Source organism: Typopeltis vanoorti, chromosome 8 (genome assembly GCF_054136105.1).
Source record: "Typopeltis vanoorti isolate ZY-2024b chromosome 8, IOZ_Tvanoo_1.0, whole genome shotgun sequence".
NCBI lineage: Eukaryota > Metazoa > Arthropoda > Arachnida > Uropygi > Thelyphonidae > Typopeltis > Typopeltis vanoorti.
In genome coordinates, this window is record NC_143556.1 from 27,011,780 (window position 1) to 27,030,727 (window position 18,948).

The following is an 18,948-nucleotide window of genomic DNA, read 5'->3' on the forward strand; positions in this document are numbered from 1 at the left end:
ACTTATTATAGCATTCAACCACTATTAAAATCTAATTTGATTTCGATAAAAATTAAAATCTAGCTATATAAAGTAATCCTCAAACTTGTACTTTTGTATGGCTGTGAAACATGGACAATGATCCAGAGAGATCCAAACCGATTACAAATATGGGAAAAGGTATTAAGAAAGATCTTTGGCCCAATTAATGAGAATGGACTTTGGAGATTGAGGAATAACAATAATGGAGAAATTCAATGAAGTAGATTCAATGAAATAAAGGTGAGAAGACTGAGATGGTTAGGACACGTTCAGCGAATGGGGGATGACAGAGCCATAAAAAAGATCTTCATGTCTGAACCGGGTGGATCTAGGCCCAGGGAACGACCAAAAAGGAGATGGCTTGATGCCTTGGAGGATGATTTAAAGAAAATGAGAGTAAAGAACTGGAGGAGCAAGACATAGAATCGTGAAAAATTGAAGGCTATCCTAAGACAGGCCCAGGTCCTAAATGGACTGCAATGCCAAGCGGTAGTAGTCCAAGAGAAATAACCAGAATAAATAGCAAAGGAAAAGAGGTCAATGACATCAAGAGGAATAAACTTTTTAAAAAGCAATAAGGTGTCATTTAAGGGAATGTTAGTGAATAATGAGGTGATGTCAAATCTCAATAGGATATCAGTATCAAAAAAAGCCCTCTGTGTATACAAGTTTTGCTCTGTGTATACAAGTTTTACCTTATCAAGTTTTGCTCTGCTGCATGAACAGATTGCAACTACACACACTGTTCTTGATGCTATTAATGCAGCCCATCAGCCTGAGCTCTCAACAATTCTCAACATAGAACTATATACTCATCTCTTTAATATTTCAGAAGCTCCAGCTCAAAAAGCATTTATAAAAATAAAAAATAGACATATCAATAAGTAGAACAGACTTTTGGATTCTAAACTTGTTTGTGAAGTGCAACCTCTTCATACTGTAGTTAGCTTGTCATCAGAAAGACTTAACTAAGCTGCAGTCAGCATCCTAAGTCTTGGCCACAATTTTACCGTTGCACCTTGATAAGTACCAATACTAGATCTAATGTTCAACATTGAAAGCAGTATTAGTAATTTAGCTCCTGAGGTAGCTAATAACATTCAGCTGGATATTGCCAGCTCACTTTCTAGATCTTCTCCTCACAAAAGAAATCTGTCCCCTGCCAGCTCAATAATGTCCTCAATAAACTATGTAACGATAACAGCATAGTCATTTCTAGGTCTGACAAAGGAAGTATTACATTATCCTCAATGCCAGTGAATAAAATAAGAAAATAGATATAATTTTTTGAGACTGCTCCAACTACAGACTTTTGGTTTTTAATCCTACTAAATCGCAAATCAAGAAATTAAAAAAACCTACTCAAAAAAAGTTTCTTCCTGGCCTCCTGACATCAAAAAACTCAAACCTTTTAGTCCTTTAAAAAAAAATTTTTTCCTCTGGATATCATTAGCCTCTTTTCCTTTGTTATCCAAAAGAAAAGAGGTTATTTCTCTTGGAAGAATAAAATTATAAATAGATAGAGGGTACCTCGATGGGATCTCCCCCCTCTTGCCAATTTTTTATTATTTTATTTTTATGGAAGATTTTGAAAAACAAGCTCTTGACTCAGCCTCTCTCAAACCTATGTGGTTAAGATATGTAGATGTGTTTTCTATTTGGTCACATTAGAGACATTTCTCTGTTATCTCAATAGTCTTCACTCTAGAATCCAATTTAAAATGGAAAAGGAAACTAATAATAGTCTGACCTTTCTAGACACCTGGTCACCAGCCCACCTACTGGTAACCTGTCCTTTTCAGTATATAAGAAACCCACTCACAGAGGCTGATACATTCACAAACTATCCCATCAACCCTCTCTCCCTCTCAACAATATGGTGTCATAAAAACACTAACCCACATAGGTTATAACATTTGTTCCAATGAGATGTCTATTGCAACAGAACTCAATCATATACACCACACTTTTCTATCTAATGGCTACAAGTTCCCACAATAGCAAAAAAAAATAATCAATCCTTCCCCCAATCCACAACTGAGGGAAGGAGTGATTATTATGCTATCACCATCCCCTATGTCTGAAGCATATCAGAAAAAAAAAAAAAAATAGAATCTTAAGGAAATATAATCTTTGTGCTACTTTTAAGCTCTGCTTAAAACTAGCTACTCTTATTCACTCCACTAAAGACAAACTCCCTCTCCACGCAGGTGTGTACAGAGTTTCTTGTTCCTGCAAGTTGGCCTACAATAGATAGACAGGAAGATCAGTTGCTATCTGAATGGAAGAACATAAAAAATACATCGATAATCATGACTATGGGTCAATCTGGCCTTGCAGACCATGCTTTGAATATGGCTAACAGAATCTATCAGAAAAAGACCATTATGCTCCATTACAGTAAATTTAGAAGAGAAAGACTTTTTATAATCTGCTTCTCTCTTAAAAATCAACCTAATTTGAATAAATATAGTTGCATAAAACTTCCAAAATATGAGAAACACTAATACTTTGAGATCCGAGTTTACAATCCTAGGCTGCGCCACCTAGTTAGGACTCTAGTCATTCATCCAGGTGTTTCAGTTAGTTTATAACTGAGGTAAAATACTGGAAGCATTAAATACCATTTTTAATAATTTCCTAGTGCTATTTCATTCCATTAAACTTTAATCATGAGCTCACACTCTCCTTATACAGCTTCTATGGATAGCTTCTAGTTCTGCCCTCACGTCCCTCTACTCTAAGAAATATCTTCTCCACATTAATCTGGTAACAACCACTCACCAACTTGTATATATCAGTCATATCCCCCTCTTCTTCTTATTCTATTCACAAGGCACTGTAAATTGCATTCCCTTAATCTGTCCTCATATCTGAACATTCCATAACCTTGACACTAATTTAGTAAACCTTCTCCAATACATCCTCATCCTCCTGAAAATCAGGTGACCATATCTATGCAGAGTAGTCGATGTGTGGCCTGATCAAAGCCTTATACAAGGAAATCATAACCTCTTTTCTTCTGCATGTCAATGCCCTCTTCACTATTGCCACAATCTGCTATAATTGCCATGAAACAATGATATAATTGCTAGGCTAGTATAATTTACTTTGCAACCAAGAATTGAGATGACGTTTTGGGGGCAATACAAAATGGACAGTATCATGAAGATACAAACTGTTCACTGATAGATGTTTGACAAAATTTAATGCTTCAGCATTAAATTTTTATTCCAGTCAGCATGGTTCATTTTCCATATGGGTATTTGTGTAGGAGAATATGGATCCTGTGAAGACACAGGATCTCTTCCATAGATATTCTCTTTGACATCCCACAAGGGTAGAAGAAAAATGGCAGGGGAATAGATTGTAACATCTTGCAAAATACAATCAGGTAGGCATTTCGAAGATGGCATTGACTCTAGTATTATGAAGGGAAAGGTCATGATTATCGAGAATTCACTCAACAATATGACCTCGTCAACTGGTGTTGGCACTACCCCACAAAATGTTACATCACTAATGAGAAGTATGGGATGAGGCAGTTGTGACATAATATTATTAAGTTCAATCTCATTTAACTAACAATCCGGTAGTAAATAAATGGAAAATACTACAATAATTCCCACAGACAGGCGAACTGCTACTGCTTCCGCTACTATCCACTGGGATAACCACTCCACCATGAACAGGACCATCTCCAGTTCTGTCCTTACAAACAACAGTAAAATGCCTTAAGGCTGGACCCTGACTGGGTTTTTAAGTATTTTTCCCACAGACAGAAACAAAAGGATTTCTGTTTGTGGGAAGGTTTCTGTGCAGAACCTTGATATCATCATCATTTTGACAAATTTTGACATGCATGGCAGTAGGCTGTATAATCTCCCCAAGAGATCTTGTTCAGCAAAGAAAGCTAAATGTGTTAACACATTTAGCTTTCTTTGCCAAACAAGATTTGTCATCATGCTGTTTATTACCACATTGGGTTGGACACAGGTGGTAGTGCCACAACAAGCAGTTTGGGCATGTTCATACTGCTGATATTTAAAGGATCTAAATGGATTAGGGATGTACAGCCTGAGATGACAGTTGAAATATCTTGCTTTTACAAATGTTGGAGGCTGAGGTGCATCAAAAGTAAAGATGATGTTCCTGGTTGGAATCAAATAACCATTAGGATGTGCCTCACACCTGTCATTCCCTAATCTTTAAGTGATGAACAAAGCACATCTCGAACATCAAGGAGCACCCATTCTGATATCACTCCTCTAGAAGACTTTAGCAAGTTATGAGGTGTTATCATCATCATCATCATCATGCATATCAAGGATTTAGACCTAGTGTGGCTTGTCAGGGCCTTAAAAGTCATAGTTGAATTGTTTAAGAAGACATCCTGGTTTTCTTTTTCCTAATGGTTTGTACTTTAAGGCTTGTTTTGGAAATCTTCCTATTTTCAATCTTTGAACATGTTCCATCGATTTATGTTTATATTTTTTAATTTTTTAAATTAAAAAATTAAAAAATTAGGTGTTATGTAACTGGTTAATTGCAACATGGAATGTTAGAACTATGTTTTAAACTAAAAAAAAAAACACAAGAATTGATTAAGGATATTGGAAAATATGGAATAAATATTTTTGGTATAAGTGAACGGAGATGGATAGGCTTTGGAAGAGTGAGCACTATATATGACTATCAAATATTGTATTCAGGATCAGATGAAAATCATGAAGGAGGAGTGGTGCTTATATTTAATTCAGAGAGAAGTAAAAGCTTGATAAATTGGAAGTGCATATTTGACTGAATAAAAATAACTAGATTTTCAAGATGTATTTATTAACCATAATACATGTTTATACACCAACAAATGAAAAGGATTTTAAAGCATGACATGATTATTCTTATGGCTGGTGAATGTTAAAGTTGGCAAAATAAATAATTAAGATGAGAGAACAGTAGATAATGAAACATGTGGTCCAAGAAATGAGAATGGTGACCTACTGGTGACATTTTGTGAAATGAATAATCTTGTAAGAGGAGGAAATTTATTTAAACATACAGGCATACATAAAATGACCCAGATATTATCAGATGACAAAATCAAAACACAAACTGATCATACTACAATTATGAATAATTTTAGGAGCTTGCTCTTAGATGTTAAAGAAGAGGAGCATTTTAAATTTTTTATTTATCATCATCATCAAAATCCCCTCATGTACCCTCAAGGGGTATACAGGATATGATAGTACTACATGAAAAATTTACATCATTACTAACTTCCTATCTACAATTTTCCTCCAAATCAATCTGTTACTTGTCAAGAACTCTAACATTATCAGACCTTATATTACTATCGTCTAAGGCACTTTGTACTGTATCAATCCACCTATATCTTGGTCTTCCTCTGGGTCGTTTTCCTGCCAACCTGGCAGAGAACACTTGTTTTGCTAATCTTTCCTCGCCCATTCTGTTTAAGTGACCATACCACCTGAGATTAGCTCTGCAAACGCATTCCCGGATGCTGACAATGTCAAGTTCTTTCCTAATATCCTCATTTTTAATATGATATTGCCATTGATGCCATCTGTTCACGCCTCTAATCTTTCTCAGGACTCTCATATCTGCAGTCTCTAGTCTTTGGTCAAGTGTTTTACTTCTGACCCAGCTCTCAGATCCATAAGTTAAAACTGGTTTGAACACTGTCTTGTATACAGCTAATTTAGTGTTCCGACTAATTTCTCTCTTACTCCATATGAATTTATTCAATTGACTTCCTACCATACCAGCTTTGTTGATTCTGTTGTCTATTTCCATATTTAATTTACCATCTTCACTAAAAATCGTGCCTAAGTAGCTGAAATGTTTTACTTGTTCCACAGGTTCTCCATTCACAACACAGTTGACATTTTCAATGATTCTGCCTATTTTCATTGTCTTCATCTTTTTATTGCTGACCTTCATACCATATCTATTACAACAGCTATTCAATTTTGTCAGAGAATCTTGCAGACTTGTAGCGGATTTATTTAGAAGTATAACATCATCCGCATAAAGCAAAGAGCTGACGTTAACATCTCCAATTTTGATATCAGGTTTAATACCACTTTCCTTCATAATGTGATCCATATAGATAACGAATAACAGAGGGGATAATGTACATCCTTGTCTCACACCAGATTTAACATTAAACCATCTTCCTGTACTTCCTTCAATTCTAACTGCTGCCTTACAACTCAAATAAAGACTAACTATTGCTTGATATAATATCCCATTGACACCACATAACTGTAGCAAAGTGAATAGCTTCTCTCTTGGCACCTTGTCATATGCTTTTTCCAGATCAACAAAACTTAAATAGAGATTTAAGATTTTTGTAATATTCCCATGACTTCTCAACTATTTGTCGTAAAGTGAATATCTGATCCCGACAGCCTCTATTTGGCCTGAATCCAGCTTGCTCCTCACCAAGCTTCTTTTCCACAATCCTTCTGAACTGTTTCTCAATACATAAATCTTAACTAAGCATAAAGCTTACTAGGAACACTTAGTAGGGAAATACCTCTGTAATTCTCACATTCAGTTTTATTTCATTTTTTATATATGGGTACTATGAGAGTTCTACTCCAATCATCGGGAATTCATCCCTCTGTCCTGACTTTCTGAACTATGCGGTGCAGCCACTGTACAACTTTTATACCTCCATACTTCAGCATTTCTGGTCGTTGTTGTGTCGGAAAAGGGGCTGACTCACCATTCGTAAGCCATTTTGTTTCCGACCCAACACAGAGACAATAAAGACCTAAGGATAAGGACATGCTTATGCTTCCAAGGACAGGGCTAAGGAAGTATTGTATATAAATTTACTCAAAGTGATTAAAGGTATATCAACTTGACTGAGATTTGTTAATATTAAATAAACCAAGGAAATCTGTGTTAGAATTAATATTGTTCTCGAAAAATACATTGACCAAAATTGTTGTTGGTTAATGTATTTAAGAGATCAGTGTTTTAGAGCCATGTTAGAAAATGCTACAAACGGCCACAGCTAAGTATGTGATGTAGTCAATGAGAGAGGGGGCTTGAAAGGCAAATATAAGGCACCGTACGAGATGCAAACGCTCTCTTGTTTTCTGATCCTGCATTCCCATCCAAATCCTGGATAGCTGAGGAAGCTTGTCGCCGGTGCCCAGCAACAATCTCCTGGTTGCTGTTGTACCGTGTCGAATAAAGCCACCTAAGGAATGGAGTCAGAATTCCAGTAAAGAGCCACTGGTGAACCACGCCAATGTATAGTCAGCGAAGGGCAACCTTCAAAGAAAGTGTACATAAGTTGCAGAGGACATAGAAACGCGTGGCAGAGCAAGAAGGAAGTCTTGCCATATCGGAAGTAAATGTGTGTGGGGGGGGGGTCACGGAAACCCCAAGAACAAAGACAAGATGGTAATGTACAACCTTTTCATACATATTATAGAATTGTAGATGTAAAAAGGAATAGGAGCCAAGGATTTGAGGATCTCCACACATTAACTTACCCATAGTGCTTTAATGACTGTTTGGACAAATTGTCTGTGTCAAGTAAGCTGGTGCCATTTCAAGCATGTGCCGAGAAGGGAACCTGATCTTTGAACTGTTTGTCAGGAAGAAGCTATTTGCTGTAGTGTTAGATATTAGCCTGAATTTACTTAAATTGTGGGGGATAGAGATATTGCAGAATTAGAATTTGTATTCCATGTTAAATATAAGTTAGAATGAGTTTGATATGCCATGTATAAAGTTTATATCAAATTGTGCTTAGGAAGTGAGCACTGAATAACCATGTATGGATAAGTCGAGTCTGAGTTTAATAATATGACAGAGATATAGGATTTGTATTACTTAAGCAAAGAGATTGTAATTTTGGATATCTTAATCTAAGAAGGGGGGGAGTTCAGACTCTCTACCTAATTCAAGGAAGTTAACTTAGCATTGAAATTGTTACTTAAAGTGTATCTAAATTAGTGGTTTAATAAATGTATTCTTTTATATCAAAGTTCATGAGTTCTGATTTTCTGAGACTGAATTACCACTTATAAAACTTTCAGACCTGTGTGAGTGAAGGGGGAAGCAATTCATATAAGAAAGAAAGGGGGGGGCACGACTGCAAATCACGTGATCCCTAACAAATTAATGTTATTTATATGAGTATCAGAATTTAGTTGCCGGCTGGCGCAGTCATTGAAAAAATATAAATTTGTCGGCAATAGAATAACTGATATGCCTGAGAGATAAGTAAAGCATAGAATAATAAAAGATAAGAATAAAAGCTAAGGAGACGTGTATATGGGGACGTAACAATGGTGCAGCAGTCGACAGGATGTGCTTGAGAGAAAAAAATCATAAAGCACGATAAGTTGGTCTCAATCTCAGACACAGAACTCAATTAAGATTGTAAATAAATAGAGAGATACTGAGTTAGTAATAGAGTGTATCAATTTGAAAGGGTAAGTATGTTCTTACCAACATCGACAGAGATGAGCGACCCAGAGTTTTTCGAAAGCATAAACCCTCAACAAATTTTCCCTCAGTTCTCTGGTGAAGAATCAGACGATGTGGGATCATTTTTTGAATACATAGAAGAACTTAGAAAAATATGGCGATGGAGTGACTTCCAGTTGCTTGTACTGCTCCGCAGCAAGTTGACTGGAAGAGCAAAAAGTTTCTTCTACTCCTTGCCACTATTGAAAAATACGATGGACTACCAGAGGTTCAGGCAAATTCTCACCTCACAATTTTCCAAGACAAAAAACGTGGGACCTAACCTCTGGAAACTCCAAGGAATAAAACAGAAAGAAAAGGAAAGCATCCCCGAATATTATAACAGGTTACTCACGTTTGCTAATACACTGATTGTACCTGAAGATGAGAAACGACATTTGGACTGGACCGTGTTCCAAACTTTCAGAGTAGGCCTAAGACAAGAACTAAGGGAGGCAGCATTTGCAAAGGGGACATCTAACTTAAAAGAATGCCATGATGCCGCTACAGAGAGAGAACAACTGCTTGGGGGACATCTGCCCAGCAGCCACTGTAAGCCACATAAATGTTGTGAGGGATAGCAAAGAAGATAATAGATATGCCCAAGTCAAGGAAGGGAGGAAAGAAAAAAAGAAGTGGAGAAATGTCAGAAGGTGCAGGAAAATGCTGAAAGAAGCAAGACCGAATCAGTCTGCAAAGTCACTATTGATGCCTGTAACTTTAGCGAAGTTGGCTCCTTGGTCAGACAGGAGGTAGAAAAGTTACAACAGCCGCTTATAGAATGACTTGACTTAGTAATCAGTCAGTTAACGATTAGTTCTTCCAATGGTCAGAGTTCTCAAATGGTTCACGAAGAAAAGGTAACTGATCTCATTCATTGAGAAGTAAAAAGATTGCAACAGCCTGTGCTCGATAGAATAGACTCCCTGATGGCAAGGTTAATGGAAATGTCTGCGAAATATGGATCGAACTCATCTTTGTCTTTGGACGGAGAGGTTAGATAAGGTTTCTGCTGAGAGATTCCTAGGTGCTACAAATGTGATAAATTAGGGAACATTGCTAACGACTGTTTTACCTCATCGGGAACTTCAAAAGCTAGGTATCAACCTGAAACTACATCCCACATTTGTGCCAAACCAAATGAAAAGGAAGGGAGAAAACTCTCTGGGATGACCATAAAAACAAGGGTATGCAGAAGGAATTTTAATGCACTCTTAGACATCAGCTCTCAAATTTCTATAGTATCTGAGAACTGTCTCAGGGAACTGGGTACCTGTATGAATATAAGAACTAAGAGATTGAAGAAATCCATTAGTCTCTTAGGGATATCCCCCTCCATGGCTCATGCCCAAAAGCGTGTGAGGTTAAGGATAGAATTGATATGCTTAGGCTTACATGCCTGGCATAAATTCCTAGTTCTACCCAAGAACTCGCTCTCTCACGTGGAGATGATTTTAGGTGAGGATTTCCTAAGGAAGCACGAATTCTCTTGTGACTATCCTAAAGCGAGGTTTCAGTTCCGTGGAAGAAAGGAAGACAGCAAGGAAGCAGAAATGAAGAAAGGGAAGACTCCATGATTGACACTCAATCTAAGATTGATACCATTACAGTCGAGATTATGAATGAAACATTTTTTTGAAAGACTGCGCCGGCTGGCGCAGTCATTCAAAAAATATAAATTTGTTGGCAATAGAATAACTGATATGCATGCGAGATAAGTAAAGCATAGAATAATAAAAGATAAGAATAAAAGCTAAGGAGACGTATATACAGAGACGTAACATCGTATATCATCTACTCCTGCTGTTTTCCACATTTCAGGCTTTTGATGGTTCAAGTATGGATATGCAGTCCTGACTGTATGCATGTTGAGTGTTTTTTTTACCACTGTGCCATCACTGCTTGTTTCATTTAGCAATTTTTCGAAGTAATTACTCCATACTTCAAGGATATCTTTTTCATGTCATCTTTATCATTTCTAACTTCTTTTACAGCACACTTTCCTTCATTTCTAAGCTTCGTCAATAACCTCCAGAATATTATGCCACCTTCTTGATATTTATTTTCTATCTTCTTCTTCTGCAGCTTCTCCCACTTAAGTGGGGTCACTGTTTGTAATGCGTCTCCTCCACACCTTCCTGTCTTGGGCTGTCACTACATCCAAGTTCTTCATCTTCAAGTCCTCTTCTACCAGCTTCCTCCATCTCTTCTTTGGCCGCCCACGCTTCTGCCTTCTATGTTCTTGCCAAAGTCCTCACATGACTTTTCTTTAGCTAGTTTTACACAGTGTTCAGCTTTCTTATATTCATCTATGTATTCTCTAAGAGCAAAAGCTGACTTATTTGCCAGGAACTTTTGATATGCTTTCTTCTTTTCCTTCACTGTGTCTTTAACTTCCTGTGTCCACCATGGTGTTCTGATTTTTCTATCTTTGTAGACAACCTCACCACATGCCTCTCTGGCTGAATTAATCAGGTTTTCTTCAAGGTTTGCCACTGAATCTCCAAGGTTTGGTTCCTGTTCTCAAACTTTTCAATTTATCTTCAATAATCTTTCTGTATTTTAGTCTACAGTTCACATCTGAGAGCTGCTCAACTTTTGTTCGCTTTAAAACTTTCTTATATGTAATTCTTTTCAATGGGTTGACAACAATGGTATAATCTTTGATGGACAGCATGGATTTGCTAAAGGGAGGTCATGTTTTAGTAATCTACTTACTCATTACAATAAAGTGACTGCTTAATTGGACAGAGGAGAAGGATACACAGTAATATACTTGGATTTCGCAAAAACTTTTGATAGAGTACCTCATGATAAGTTGACAGTCAAACTAGAGCAGATGGGGTTGGATATTAGATTAGTGCATTGGAGTGGAGACTGGCTATCTGATAGGTATCAACAAGTTGTGTATGGGGGTGCGATATCCAGGAATAGGAAAGTCACTAGTGGAGTGCTTCAGGGGGTCTGTTTTAGGGCCATTACTATTTAACTTGTATATTAATGATATTGGCGAAGATTTGGATGGAGATATTCAGTTGTTTGCAGATGACGCAAAGTTGGGACGAACCATAAAGAGTAGTGAAGATGTTGTGGCCTTGGAAGAAGACTTGAATAAATCGAGTGATTGGGCAAGCAAATGCGGATGTGAGTTCAATGTTGCAAAATGTAAGGTTTTAAAATTTGGAAAACAAAGATGGGATGCAGAATTTATACTTCGTGAGAATATATTGTTGGAAGTAGAGGAAATAAGAGATCTTGGGGTGATAGTGGATAAGGATCTAAAATTTAGGACACATCACTAAAATTGTGAAGACAACACAAAGACTTCTGGGAATGATGCGGAGGACACTGACATGTAGAAGTAGGGAGATTCTTGTTCTGTTGTATAAGGCTCTGATTAGGCCACACATGGACTATTGTGCACAGATTTGGTCACCGGGTTTTCAGAAGGATGAAGAGATGTTAGAAAGGGTCCAAAGGCGAATGACTAAGGTAGTTTCTGACCTCTGGAATGTTGAGTATGAGGAAAGATTGAGAAGATGTAATTTGCAGAGTCTAGTGGAGAGAAGGAAGCGGGGAGATATGGATAGAGACCTACAAGTTGGTAAGGGGTTGTTATAAGATCAATGGGGGAGAACTTCTACAGAGAATAGTGGGAGATCAGGGGAGAATCAGAGGTCATCCCTGGAAACTGTATAAAGAGGGTGTGAGAAGGGGAGTGGGAGGCAGGTTTTTTTCGTGAAGAGTTATGAATGATTGGAATGCCTTGCCTGAGAGTGTGGTGTCTGCAAGGAGTTTGAGTGTGTTTAAGACACGGTATGATGAGATGTGTGTGTGTGATAAAAGGACCTCCCAGATGAGTCTTTGACTCCATGAGGTCTTGTTTAATAATAATAATAATAATATGAAATTCAATTTTATCTTGCTCAAGACTAAATAGCGATAACTTCCAATTTCAAATCCTCTGTACACTCTGGTCACCTGCACTAGGGAGAAAACATCACTCTCAACAATAACATAGTCAGTGAGACTTTTCTTATTCCTTGCCTCTCTCTTCATGTGAATTTGTGGACATTTTTATGTTGGAACATGGTGTTAGTAATAACCAGTCCATGACCTGAGCCGAAAATCCAACAGGTATTTGCTATTATTATTAGCTTTACTCTTTTATCCAAATTTTCCCAAAATATTTTTCTATGTATAACAATCACTTCCTACTCTGCTATTTAGATCCCCAACAAGGACCAACTTTTCATTTTTCATTGTGTCAGTAGCTTTCTCTAGAGCCACAAAAAATTCTTCCACTTCTACCTTAGTAGAGCCTTCTGTGGGACTATAGGCACAAATAAGTCTCATTGTCCAGTTTCCCATTCTGATATTTGCCCAATACACTCTACTTAAGACTGCCTGCCATTCAAAAAGATTAGCCTCATATTTAGTGTTGAATACTATGGCTACTCCTTCTTTTCCTTGATTGTCACTGCCTGAATATAACATTTTGTATTTATTGCTCAGAAAGATCTCACCAGTTTTGGTCTTTTTTGTTTCAGTCGCTCCTATTATGTCGATCTGGTACTTATCTAATTCTTCAGCTAGCTCCATTTCTTTGCCATTCAGGCTTCTTATGTTGATAGTACCGATCTTTATATCTGGTGATGTTGAGTTGGGGTGTGTTTTCAGATTTGTTCCGGTAGCTGACTTTTTGCTGTCCGCCCTGGTTCCCTGGCGAAAACAATGGGAGCCTTGTTTAACCGGGCGACACCCCAGCCGGCATGAAATTTTGTCATGTTGTACCATCATTTTGTATTTTGGTTTAAGCCAATAAGAATACAATTTGGTCGGGTACATCCCAAATTGTCAGCCCATCCTCGTTCGTTCAGTATCCAGGTAGATACCCAACAGGGTGCACCACGAGAAGGTGAGGATTGGACATTAGGTCAGAATCCCCTGGTTGGTTCTCCGCATTCCTTTAAAGGCTATGTGGAGGTCTCCTCTCAGTTATACAGCTCTGACCCTTAAGCACCCCTTTTTTTATTTATTCATATGGAGCTTTCCCCTTTTTTTCTCCTCCATCCCTTAAGATGGGAATGAGACCCTGATTGGCAGGTAAAGTATTTATGACTGTAGATCTGTGTGTGTGTGTGGATGTGTTCATGGGAACAATTTACCTGTTCTGAATGATGAAAAACCAAATATATGAGACATCTGGTTTTTTCTGGCCGGTCTCATACGGAGACAGGCTAGCTGACCTTTAGTTAAAAGAGACCAGATAAAGGTTCCTTGCATCATGGACAAAAATCGAACCTAGGTTTTTTCTGACCAAAGGGCTTCATCTGTATTGACTGAGCTAATAACCTTATTACTCTAAATTAACTTTATGATTATCCGGCCCATAAAGGACATTATTTATTTCAGTTTCAGTTATTACAATCTCAATTGTTTTCCATATTTATTTAGTTCAGTGATGTTGTAAAAATAATCATAATTAAAAATTCTGAATATTTTTACGTATTGTTTATGTTAGAATGTTTATTAGTTTTAGTTTCATAACACGCATTGTCGGCACTTGCGATTTGCCCGTTATTGAAATTGTTTTGTCAAAATGAAATGTAAAGACGTTAAAAAATTGACATACTTGCCAGATTTGATTATTAGTTGTGTTACTTTAAACAATTTATTTATAGTTTAAAATATTAAGTGTTGTGCTTTATGAAGACATTCTCTTGTCGCTAACATAATCTACATCAGCCATTATATTTAGTTTCTCACTTGCCACTTCCATGGAGTGCGCATGCTCGCTGAGAATTTTGATGTGTGATTGATAGCTGACAAGGAGAGCGTTCGGTATCGAAGTAACGGGAGTAAATAAGAGAGCCTTTGGAAGGAAATTAGAACACAGGTCGGCAAATATTTGGATTTGGGAGGAAATTGAGTTTTTTTTTTTTATGTGACAGTGGGAGGAAAATTAACAGTATAATCTGAGAAAGGAATCGTGGAACTATGAAGTTTCAAAGTGGAATAAGTATTGATAAATAAAAGAAAATATTGCTATATGTTTTAAAAGGAATATTCGAGGAAACGCTAATTGGAAGATTAGTAGTAGACTCCGAAAAGGGAATCATAGAACTGTGAGTTTTTAAAGAGGAAGAGTTACGACTGTCAACAAGCAATAGTGAGTAAATGAAGAAATTGCTATTTTTGTTCTAAAGGAATGTTCGAGGAAATGCTATTTAGGAAGTTTCATCTGTATTAAGAACGCCGGATCTAACTATTATTTCTACTGAAGAGAAGACAGAATTGAGTCAGGAAGAATAAATGTGTGCTACATGAGTGATGAGAAAGGAATCTATGAAAATGAAGAATAAAGTCATATATCTTCAGAGAAGGGCCTTGACAGAGAGAGAAACTGACTACGAACCTTTTGTCATTGTGAAAACAAAGTGTTTAGTCTAGTCTTAAGTGTAAGTTTATTTTAAAAGGCCTTGGATCCAATTAATTCTGAAGTTAGTTAGTTATAGTTATGTAAAGTTGTTTGAAGTATATATATATAGTGTTTGTGTTTTATTAAATGTGTTTATTTTGTATTTTAGTCTTGAATCAGTGATTTTTTGGATTCTGAAAGAAAGAGTTAAAGTCATTGCACCAATCGGAGTGAACCCTTGTGCAATAAATAAATAATATATAGGTACACTCGGGAAATAAAAAAATAATTGTTGAAAAGAGATCATCTCTATAAAGAGATTAATATTAATTAAAAATCTCTTTTCTATATAAACAATGTGTGTTGTTACAGTTATAATTGTGCTCTGAAGATGTTAGGTAGAAAACCAGCAAAATACTTTGTTCTTAATACTGTTGTTAATACTGTGAACTAAAAGTATTTAGTTCATAGCATTAACACAGTGTGAACACCAGATAATAAGTTCGACTTTGTTAAAATCAGTGTTTTTAAAATTATTTTTATGGTTTAATTTAGACCGACTTATTTTATATTAATATTATATGACATGTAACATTATCAACACTTATTTCTCCTAGCTATAATTTTTAGTGTTAAAATGAAAAAAAATTAGTTTATTAAAACTTTTAGCTGAAACTAACAAACTTAGTTAGCAACCCTGTGTAATACAGGCTTTTAAAATTTAATTTTAAACAAGACCAACCTACCATATGCTGAGGGATTTCCTTTTGATTTTGGTAAATTAGCTCTCAAGATGGCATTATTCAACGTATTTACATAAGTAGGCATACTGTGATACCCTTTGTTGTTAAACCACACCTACAGAAAAAAAATAAAAAATAAAATAAAATAAATATATACATATATATCATATATTAGGTTTTCAAAGCTATTCTACATGTTTAAAAGGAAAATCGCTTATATGACTATATAGCCAAATGTTAACATAGCTGTAATTAATTTATTTTTAAAGACACTACTAGTTTTGCCTTTCAAGAAGACTTTATTGGATGCATAATGCAAAGAAGAAAAAACAGATACATAAAAAAACATCACTAAAGTTCTATGGATTGCTCATATTAGAATGAATTTATGGACTAGCAGTGCTGTTGTTCTCGTGCACGAGGACGTGATCTTGAGACCACCATAGTTGAACAGCAGAACAATCAGACAGATTGCAACTGAAGGTGACATTAAGGTGAACAGGATTTAGTGCAAATTCTGTTGGCTCTGACATTTTTCTTTCAAGTTCATCATAGCATTAGCAAATAATTTCGGACCTATCCCAGTTTACTGAGTGTATTATTATTATTACTTAAGACCCCATGGAGTCAGAGACCCATTTACGAGGTACTTTGGTCACACACACACAGCTCATCATACCATGCCTTAAACACACTCAAATTCTCTGTAGACACCACACTCTCAGACAAGGCATTCCAATCATTCACAACTCTGCATGTAAAAAAACATACTTCTCACTCCCTTGTTCTCCCACCATTTTCTGTAAAACTTCTTCAACATTGATCCCATAACAAACCCTTGCTTACTTGTAGGTCTCCATCATATCACCCCACCCCCCCCTCTTCCTCCTATCCACTAGACTCTGTAGATTACATCTTTTCAACCTTTCCTCATATTTAACATTACAGAGATCAGAAACTACCTTAGTCAAATGCCTCTTGACCTGTTCCAACATCTCTTCAACCTTTTGAAAACAAGGTGCACAGTAGTCTCCATGTGCAGCCTGATCATAGCCTCCTACAATGGAACAATGGAAGTTTTTTGACTTGGTTATACTATAAATTAAAGATACCAAGAAATTATATACTTGGTTTAGTCCTGAAAATAGTTCAGGTGCAAACTTGTTTGCTTACACTTGGATAGAGGATTAAACCAAGTGAAAAAACTTCCCACAACTATCTCTAATCCAGAGTATTTTAATAATAAGCAACTCGTATATGAAAATACGACTTCTGCATTACTTCAACCTTGGTATCACCTCTGGGTCTGGCTCCCACTGATGAGACTTCAATGAAGATCGAAACCGGTCTGGGTAGTGGCACATCCCATAATGCATGGCATTATGGGAAGGGCCAAAATGTCTTATGTCTTAATAAGATATCTTCCCTACACACACACACACACACACACTGTATATGGTTATTCAATTTCCAGCATACAAAGCTGTTGAATCTTTAGTTGTTTAGTATCAATTAATTTGCTTGTTTAGTTGAGAAATATGACATTTATACTGTCTAAACTACTTAAGCTTTGAATCTTAGGGATTTTGGTCAAAATATTTTACACTGATTAATTTACTAAACTTAAAATGAGAATTTTTGCCTTAAAAAAATGTCCTATAAATAAAATTTTATTAGAAATAGTTTCACTTTTAATTATCTATTAAAACATGTACTCAAGACTCTCTGGAGCACAACAAAATGATGCTCTTTTCATTAAAATGCTCAGCTTAATGGCCTTTCATGACCCCAATAAAACAAACATTCTCATTTGTAAGAAAAACAATAAATTACAATTCAAATCAATGTACGTTACGCCTTGTCTCCCATCTTGTTTACATTACAGGGGGAATAAAACTGATATTTGAAACTGAAGATACTGACCAAAGTTTGAGAAATTCTCCACTGCTAAACTCACAAAAACATCTTTTCAATAAGAAACTAAATTTATTTAGGCTACTACAACATTTACTAGTCAACTAGAAATTGTTTTTTTAGGGGAAAATAATTCTTAAGTTTTGAAGAGTAAATGCTAAACAATGCTAAAACAGTAGCACAAACATAGTGAACAGACATTTTTGTTATAGCAAAATGTATGAGCCATATGAAACAAATGATAAGCACCATATGTTTTTCTGAAAGAAAGAAATGAAAGAAACGAGTAATAAGATGTGGCAAAATGTTAAATTTTGTTGGCAGATAGTTTTCTTTGACAGTTCTTGTTCCGGTAACCCCAAATTCTCTTCTATAGTTGAATACTGAATTTTATTCAAAATTCAAATTCTTTCTAATTAAAACATTATCAACTTAGAAATCAAATTCAGTACCTGTGCTACATTTCGGACAGCAGTCTTTCGAAATAATGCTGGTGCATCCTTTCCAAAATCAGGTGGTACATAATCTCTAACTAGTCCTAAAGATACTGCACCATATCTAATAAAAAATAAAAAATTAAAGACAATTAAAAAGATAAGTGTATATAACCAAATACATAATTTATGTGCATTTTTCTGATTACTTAGTTCAACAGAATTCTATATTGAGAAAAAAAATATTTATACTCTGATGAATTCTATCCCCCCCCCCCCAACTGTCCCACAAATCTATGAATAACCCTTAAAATCATGAACCAAGTTTTTGAGACTACATGAAATAGCCAGAATTTGGCTTGGCAGATTGTTATATTCACAAAAAACATCTCTTAGTCTAAAAAACAAATCTCCCCCCCACCCTCCAGTAAGGCAAGTCGATCTGTCAAATTCCAACCAGCAAATATAGCTTGATCCTGATTGTTCTAAGGATAGATACAAAGATATGGATGGCAATAAAGACTTCTTTATCAGCATTCATCTTTGGATCTGTTCTCAGAACAATCCTGTTTCTTTTTCCACCCTCACTGTTCTCAACCCACTTGAAAAAAACTGGCTGAGGTAAGAGAATTCATTTAAACTCACCAAAATAACAATTGAACATTTGTAACATGTATGTGTAAACACACACACTGGTATGTGATTGGCTTTCATTGGCAATGTAGTGGCCAATGAAGACCCATCACTCTATTCCATTCTGGTGGGTGTTGGTATGGCAAAAGAATGGGGAAAGGATAATATAAGTGAGATGTTATCTGCCACATCTTGGTTTGTATTTTTCTAACAGCAGTGTTATGTTATATCTATATACTGTGTTTGGCTTGCTATATTAAATTTT

At 36.2% G+C, this 18,948-nt stretch overlaps 1 protein-coding gene across 2 annotated transcripts in view; it reads right to left on the reverse strand.

Moving 5' to 3' along the window:
• The window catches only part of LOC150103869 (ATP-binding cassette sub-family A member 2-like), a 975,482-nt gene that overhangs the window by 341,502 nt on the left and 615,032 nt on the right, over positions 1 to 18,948 (reverse strand). For both annotated transcript variants that reach the window (XM_090397162.1, XM_090397161.1), the window contains exons 31-32: positions 18,069 to 18,174; positions 15,706 to 15,817 (exon numbers count right to left, since the gene is read on the reverse strand). In XM_090397162.1, coding sequence (XP_090253288.1) covers positions 15,706 to 15,817; positions 18,069 to 18,174 — 218 coding nt within the window. The remainder of the gene's footprint in view (positions 1 to 15,705; positions 15,818 to 18,068; positions 18,175 to 18,948) is intronic.